The 8,523-nt window shown below is 42.4% G+C and overlaps 1 protein-coding gene across 1 annotated transcript; it reads right to left on the bottom strand.

Annotated features, from left to right (window-relative positions):
• Positions 1-1,225: 1,225 nt before the first annotated feature.
• On the bottom strand, positions 1,226-7,230 carry plaub (plasminogen activator, urokinase b). The gene is made up of 11 exons (XM_005725723.1): positions 7,117-7,230; positions 6,922-7,015; positions 5,569-5,673; positions 5,332-5,485; positions 4,789-4,886; positions 4,325-4,366; positions 4,045-4,246; positions 3,808-3,959; positions 2,819-2,959; positions 2,172-2,320; positions 1,226-2,083 (listed from the first exon to the last, which is right to left on the bottom strand). Exons 1-11 carry the CDS (start codon positions 7,207-7,209, stop codon positions 1,889-1,891), a joined length of 1,425 nt encoding a protein of 474 aa, XP_005725780.1. The 5' UTR covers positions 7,210-7,230; the 3' UTR covers positions 1,226-1,888.
• Positions 7,231-8,523: the final 1,293 nt, after the last annotated feature.

Genomic DNA, 8,523 nt, shown 5'->3' with positions numbered 1-8,523 from the left:
AGGATTTTTTACTTAAGTATTTTTAATCATCTTTAGGCATGAAAAGATGAATAAAAATGCTTAAGAAAAATAACAATAATAACAATAATTACAGTGAAACACGTCACACATCTACAGTAACATTAAATGACCAGTGGGTAGCAGGGTATGCAGTGACACATCAGTGTCCAATGTAGTGGTTTATGTGCAAGTATACCATCAACACTGACACAAATACAAGAACACAGCCTTTGAATAGCTGTAACTGTAGTGACCACTATGTGTGAAAGGGTTAATTCTTATATTTGTTTCTTTTATTCTGTTGTAGGGCTTAAATCATGTTTTTCATGATGTGTTTTAGTGTCTCTTGTGTTTAATGCTAACATCCATCAGGTCACAGGTGTACGGAAGCCCGTTTCTGCCACAAAAAAACAACAACAAAAAAAGCATCTATAACTTGAAATTTCAACTTATTTTCTCGAAATTTTGACTTGATAAATTTCAAAATTCCAACTTATTAACTCGAAATTTTGAGAAAAGTAGCTCGAAATTTTGACTTACTTTACTCAAAATTTTGAGTTAACTCGAAATCTTACTGAAATGTTGCTCTGTAGCTGATTGTGTCTTATTTTAAGTGTAATGAGATCATTTTGATGAGAAATAAGACAAATATACTTGGTAAGATTTTGAGTTATTGCAGTCCAGGCGACCGTTCCAAGGTTAGTGCTGGATTATGTTTAAGCCACATGGTAAATGGCCGAATTTTCAGAAAGATGTTTCGCAGCGATGCGGACGCTGTACTGGTCCATTGTGGTGAAGAGAGAGCTGAGTGTAAAAGCGAAGCTCTCAATTTACCGGTCGATCTACGTCCCTACCCTCACTTATGGCCACGAGCTGTGGGTAGTGACCGAAAGAATGAGATCGCTGGAACGGTGGAAATGGGCTTCCTCCAAAGGGTGGCTGGCCATTCTGGAGGGGCTCAGAGTAGAGCGGCTGCTCCTCCATATCAAAAGGAGCCAGTTGAGGTGGTTCAGGCATCTGACAAGAATGCCTCCTGGGCGCCTCTGGGCGTTTTCCGGGCATGTCCCACTGGGAGGAGGCCCCGGGGTCTGCAGACCCAGGACACGCTGGAGAGATTATATCTCTTGGCTGGCTTGAGAACGCCTTGGTGTTCCCCCGGAGAAGCTAGAGGAGGTGGCTGGTGAGAGGAAGGTCTGGACTTCTCTGCTTGGGCTTCTGCCCCCACGACCCAGCCCCGGATAAGCGGAAGAAGATGGATGGATGGATGTTACCATTCAAATTACGTATCAAATTATCTCTTTCTGACTGAACATCTCTTGGCCGGAAAGCCGCAGTCAGTCCAAGGCTTCACAGGTCTTCTGACCTTTGATGTTGATACTAATACTGTGGCTTCCTCCCACAGGTTTCTGAGTGTGAATGGTTGTCTCTCTGTGTCAGTACTCTGACTGGCCACCTGGCTGGAGTGCTACATATTTACACCGACGCTGGCTGTGTTAAAGCTACACCACAGCTACAGCACTTGACAAATGTGTTTGATCTCTTTCTGACTGAACATCTCTTGGCTAGAAAACCGCATTCAGTCCAAGGCTTCACAGGTCTTCTGACTCCATGTTTTGATGTTGTACTAATACTGTGGCTTACTCCCACATCTCAGACCGAAATATAGGGCCGTAGGCTACAATTACCGCCAGTTTTTGTTGTGTCTTGGGATTTGTTCACACGAATAATAAACATATTATTGCTATACAACTACTAGAACAATAAAAACAGCACCACCACCAACAATTTGTACTGCAACCAGTGGAAGCAAAACATGAGGTTTACATGCATAACCACAACCTGAAATATTCTCCAGCAAATGCCTCTACATGTGGGCGGGCCTTAAAGGTCATTTCTGAGGAAACATGGCTCCAGCGGTGATGGACCCCAGGTGAGTCTTCGCTTCTATCCATTTGTTGTAATTGGTCACTCTGGTGTAAACACCGGGACGCAGCTCTTTGGCGCAGCCGTCGCCCCAGCTGATTATTCCAAACAGGAAGAGCCTGCTTCCGACTTCGCACACCAGAGGGCCTCCTGAGTCTCCCTGCGGGGGAAGAAAAGACAAGCAGCGCTGAAGGAAACTGACAAACCGACCTCTGGAATCAAAGTCGAGACCAGACGTGTGCAAATACCTCGCAGGCATCCTGACTCCAGTCGGGACGAGCGGCACAAAACATGTTATCAGTGATCATGTTATCGTAATAATCCTTCCCTCGGCACACGTTGTCGGCGAGGAGGTTCACCTGAGCCTCTTTTAGGTATTGAGACCTGTACCACAAAGCTGGAGAGCAGAGGAGTGTTAAAGCCCTGAAGGGTGAACATAATTATAATTATGTGCTGCGGTTACAGAAATTAGGCGTTTTAAATGAGCCTCTGTTTCCTTCACTTGTTCTGCTACACTGATAGCTGGTGACTTGTCTTTGTAAGGCTTCCAACAAAACAAATTTCCCACGTGTGGGACTAATAAAGGTTATCTTATCTTATCTTATCTTATCTTATCTTATCTTATATTCCCATAACAAAAGAAAAATGAGCACAAAGTTCAGAGTGTGTCAATGATTCCCGACTTTGTAGCCGGTGTGCAAACATTCAGTGGACAGATCAGCTCAACTTGAAACAGCACAAAAGTTATTATTGGATCGAACACATAAATCTGCAAGTAGTTAATGTTCGATTTGCTTCAGGCTTCACTTACAGGTGTAATATTTTAGTGTAGACATACTTGATATACGTTTGTTTCTGTCAGATGTAAGAACAATGCTCAGAGGACTCTCCTCACCGTGACTTTCTTTCCCGTATCCGGCAATGTCACAGGTGAATCCTGGCTGCAGGCTCTGCTGAGGTGGCGGCAGGCAGACCGTCCTCACAGCGCTGCTCTCCTTAGCACATTTACCAAGTTTGGTCTTCAGCTTCACCAGAGCTGCAAGACAATTATCAACAATCACACCTTTGATTGAATTACAGCTTTAAGAAAAAGGCCTCTGAAATTCAAGAGAATTCTAAAATCTTATTGCAGAATGACTAAATTTGTCAGGTAACTAGATCCTAAAATCCATCTAATGTGGGATGCTGGTTTAAGATTCTTCTTAGGGTCTGAGCGTTTCCATAGTAAAGTAAATAAAGCCACAAGGGGTCACCAAAGTGCTGCATGTTTGATTTTGGCAGAGTTTTTACACCAGATGTTCTTCCTAACACAACCCCAATTGGAATTTATGTCTCAGGCAGGAATCAAACTTTTAACCATTTGAGACACTTGATCACATGATTCCCTTTGAGCAGCACTTGCTGAGAGTATGGAGGAAGAACTCCCTTTTAATGGGAAATGATCTGAAGCAGTATCAGCCTCGGTGTTAAGCAGCCAAGTATTATTTTAAAAAGACATTAACCCCTAAACCAATTTTTTAAAAAAGGATGAGTGTCTCTTTGTTGAGATTTCATTAACTGATAGAGGCAAACAGACTAAAATCAGAACATTCTTTTCAAGTTTTTTGAGAAAACCCCCCCAGCACGTATTGCTATAAATATATATTTTTTCCATATTTTAAATTATAGTCAAAGATAAGTGTTATTTCTAACTGTCGAAACTTCTATTTGGTGGATTGACTGTTTTGGCACCTGACAGTAAAACGCACAGAACAACAGCTGGGGTGGAAGTGGGTTGCAAAGCAGCTTGCAGATGCATTGCAACTGTGGGCAGTGAGGCTGGAGTAACGCTCTGCTTGATTAAAAACTTAGTTTCAAAAGATGTTTTAATTTGTGTGTTCACACCAATATCGTTGTTGAAGTTCCCCTCGTTATTATCAAACCCTTCGTGGATGAAGATTTTTTCCACCCTGAATTTTTGCTCCACGCTCGGGTTGCTCTCGTTCAGGGCGTTTTTCCCCAGGGTGACGGTGAAGCGCTCTGCTATGGTGTTATTTCTGAAACACAAATTCACAAAACAAGTCCAGTCACAGCTATTTCTCAGCACCTGCTGCATTTCCAGTAAATGGTCTCACTTCCTACCCGTCGGGGAAGCAGTGGGCAGCTGTGAGGACCCAGCAGGCGGAGATCAGACTGCCCCCGCAGCGGAAAACTTTCTCTTTGGATTTAGGGCGCCAAAATATGGCAGCGATCCACGGGTGGGATTCCACAGTGGCAACTGTTCCGCCAACGATCTTCAGCTGCTTTCTTCTGGTGCGCTGGCCACATGTCGTCATCTCTGCAACTGGAAAATGAAAAAAAGTTTAAAAGTGTCGCCGAGAGAAGCGAGGAATGGGATTCACAGGCGTTAGTGAGGACTCACCGTGCTCTGGCTGGGTGGGGACAGGTGAAGCCACAGGTGGAACTATAAGACAGAAATGGGTTTTTTTAATGCTAAAGATTTGATTTTCCCAGAACATTAACCCTTTAAATTCTGGGTTATTTTTTAAATTCTCATTGGAGATTTTTTATATACTCTAAGTCTCAAAGTCTCCAGCACCAGAGCAGAGTGAGACTTAAAGAACTGCTGAGAAAATATATTTATGCCCTTCTAAACAAAATAAGAGATTATTTAGCTTTTTTTCTTTGCCAATTTTCCAGAATTCAGTTACATTTTCATCTGCATTTGGAAAAACCCCTATACTTTGAATCCATGGTGGATTTTGGACTTTTATTCTCCCTCCTGGTCCCCATAAATTTGGCTCCTTTTGCTCCAGTGACTGATGCACCATCAATGAAAAATGCTTCACTGACTTTAATAACAGTCCTATCAGAGAACACACTTACGTGGCTTGAAATTGCAAAGCGGCATGTCGCAGTATTCCCACACCAGCTGCAGGTTTTTCCAAACGTTACACCACGGACGACGTCTGTAGTGAAGATTTCTGAATAAAAAAAATAAAAAACAAACCATCCAAGTAAACAAACAGTCCAGCCTGACGAACATATGCAAACGGTTGGAGTATAAATGATGGAATCTGGCCATGAAAGACCTGAAAACATTTTCTAACCGTCTCTGCTAACACTGACAGGTTTGATATGAGCACTGTCTCTGATTGCTGAGACTAGTTGGTCACAAAACTGGAATCTGTAGCATGAACTGTAATGTTTGGTGTTTAGATTGTTCGATTAAAGATTATGGTTTATGAACGCCTGAATTAAAAGAGCCGGACTGCTAGAACAGCTGAAGATAAAGTGCTGTGGTTTTTACACTCGCTTAAAAATATGAAGGAGCCCAGCTGATTAGTGGGAGACACTGATATTTTTTTTCTTCCAACTATCCAACATTTTGCAAAAGGCATGTGAAACTTCAAAGATCCAAACTCAGACCTGCAGTAGTTGTGCTTCCCGGCGTTGATGTCCAAATGCAGGTACTGCCTCCTGGTCTCCTCGTCCCACTGCAAACATGTTTGTCCGCTGACTGTTTTAGATGCTGTGCCTTTGTAGTACAGTCCCACTCCCTCATAGCAGTGACTCGCTTTTACTGAAGTAACAGTATGACAGGTGAGGGCGATTAGAAAATCTGAAAACTATCAGTAACGTTTGGTTTGCTGTTGAGCTGCTCACCTGTTTCACAATGTGTGCCTTCAAAGCCATCAGTGCAGCGACAGAACAGGTGTGCACCAGAAATCAGCGCTGGGACCGAGGTGCCGCCGTTGAGACAAATCTCACCTACAAAATAAGACGAAAGCTGACGACACTTTTGAGACCCACATCGACAGCATATTTTATGATTATGAAATGTGGCTGGAAAATAAAAGGTCATATAATACAAGGTATAGCAGTAAGACTGACTGGCCAGTTCATTAGAAGAAAGAAGAAATATCTAATCAGCCAATCACAGCAGTTTCACCGCCAACCTGACCACGTCCATCCCTTTATAACCACAGTGTGCCCATCTTATAACGAGTGCCTCCAGGGGGATAAGTAGCCATATCACAATCCTCAGATCGAGTAGATAAAATTTGGGATGTGGTGGAACAGGAAATTTGCACCATGATGCTATCATGTCAACACGGACTAAATCTCTGAGGAATGTTTTTAGCACTTTGTTGAATCTTTGTCAGCAAAAATGAAGGAAGTTCTGACGGCAAACGGGAGTCCAGCCCAGCATTAGTAACCCTGGGCTGGACCCTAACCCTAACCTGACTCAGTAACATCCAGGTCACGCACTATCTCTCTGATACGTGAGTAAGCGGTGAACCAGCCACAAGTAATCTGGAACAGCCTGTCTGGTTATTCCCAGGTGAGTACAGGTGAAGCTGCTGTATGCTCCAAACCACAGGAACGACCCGGTGACTCACATTAGGTGACTCACCTTTCAGCACTCTATTTATGGGTCAAATGATCATTTTATTTCTGCTGCTGCGTGATTTTATTTATTTTAGTTCGTTTGTTTTTTTGTTGGGGGAGGCTCAGTGATTGCTTTTGTTAATTATTTTAAAGCTACTGTTTCATTTGTTTTCAGTCCAGTCTTTGTAGCTGACAATGTTTGCTGTTGTTTGTTAAGCCCCTTAAGCCACTGACCTATATTCACATTCTTCCTGTCATACAGTCATGGATTGGCCTCCCACAGAGCCCAGAATGCAACATTACTGAAGCAGTGTGGGATCATGAAACAGACGGCAGCCAACAGCCACACAAAAGCGCTGAATCTCCTACATTAAGCTTGGAGAGCTAATTCAGTTCAGGCTGTGCTGAGGAAAACAAGAAGTCACATCAAATATTGACTTTCAAGCTGGCAAAATATAAATAAATACAGGTGGCTCAAGACTTTTGCACAGTATTGTAGGTAATCATAGGAGCAGCACTTTGTGCTTCCACCTGGAATGAAGTGTGCTGTCTAAATACAGCTTTGCTTATTTGCTGCCAAAGTAAATTACACATTTCATGCTCAGGAGATGAATAAAAGCGTCTCACCTGAACGCTGAGAGGACGAGGAGAACGAAGTGGAGGAAGAGGAGGAGTGGGGGGAAAAAGCTAACTCACGCCTTCTCCTTTCATCCAGCAGGCCCTGAAAACATTTTAAAAAGTCAAATAAAGCCTCGTGAAAGAAGACTTACTTAAAATTGGAGTTAATAAAAAATATAAACAGATAAAAATAATTGTCCTCACAGCCTGAGCTGCTGATAGGAAGGCCAGCGCGCAGAGGAAAAAGCTTCTCATTGTTTTCATGCTGCTTCTCGGCTCGGTTTGAAGGCTTTGCATGAGCGTGCTTGCAGAGTGGCAGCCTCCTCGGGGTTTATTCTGTTCAGTGGAGGGAGGAGTCCTGATTGGCTGACAGCTGGCTGGCTGACCCACTAGATGTAGAGTGAAGAAATAGCTGTTTACAGTACATGTGAATGAGTCATCACTGGTAATCCACACCATCAGTTTTCAGGGAGCATATCAGTATCTCTGGTATGTCAGCCAGTCTAGAACTGCAGGTGTTTACATGCTGAAGGTAACTAGAATTGGATTTAAATGAATCAGGATGTTTGATTAAATAAAACATGTTCATATTTGTCTGAATATCACATTTCTGCACTGTATTTGCTTCCATACAGCATAATCTGTTGGGAAACTCACACTACTGATGTACCAAGAAATGGTTTGGGGATTTTAGTGGGTGTGGTCTGACACAAATATGTATATATGTGTATACAGTGCTGTGCTAAAGTCTTGAGTCAACCCTCATTTCTTTACATTTTGCTTCCAAGGAACAAAAACTGGGAGAAAAAGGCTGACTATGCCAAACTACACAAGAACTGGACTGAAACCTGTGGCAGCAGGTTTTATGGAGTGATGACTCTAAATCTGACATTTCTTGGTTCACAAAAAAAAAGTAAAATTTGTAAGGATGAGGTCAGAAGAGAAGTACAACAGTGTGAAACCTGTTCAACATGGTGTAGACTCTGTCATGGGTTGATTTCAGCCAGTGGTGTTTTAGAGCTTGATGGGATGATTAACAAAAACCACCAACGTCCCAAGAAGAGCTTTAAATGTCCTTCAAGAAGCCTGGAGAACTATTCCTGAAGACTACGAATTTATTTGGTGGTTCATTGGTCAAACAGGTCGTGTTTTATAGTTTATTTGTTGTTGTCTCTTTTCATTCTGGTTGCAGACCACAGGCCTGCTGTATTTAGCAAGACCTGAAACTAGAAAATGTCCAAATTCGCCCCATGTTACAAAGTTAGACTTAAACCTGCACTACCTCTGACGCCCAGCAGGGGGCCATACCCGTTTTTCAAAAAAAAAAAGAAGAAAAAAGTCAGATTTCACGGTGCTCTATCTCAATTTAAAATAAATGATAGCATCAAATTTTACTTGAGTACCATCACTGCAAAGTGATTTACAAAAACACAGTGGCGGGCTCTGTACCAAGCTGCAAAACTGGATCATACACAACTAAAGTGGCCTTGAGCTAGTTTGTCACTGAGTCATTTACAGCATTGACTTCATTGTCACAGCTTCTCTAAAGTATATAAGTTAAAATAACATATGTATTTGCGCAGAAGCTAATTTATAACAAATAAATATATA

Source organism: Pundamilia nyererei, unplaced genomic scaffold (assembly GCF_000239375.1).
Source record: "Pundamilia nyererei isolate P.nyererei 1_Seehausen unplaced genomic scaffold, PunNye1.0 scaffold00017, whole genome shotgun sequence".
NCBI classification, from domain to species: Eukaryota; Metazoa; Chordata; class Actinopteri; order Cichliformes; family Cichlidae; genus Pundamilia; species Pundamilia nyererei.
Note: the sequence above shows the minus strand (reverse complement) of the source record. Positions and strands in the feature narration are given on the sequence as shown.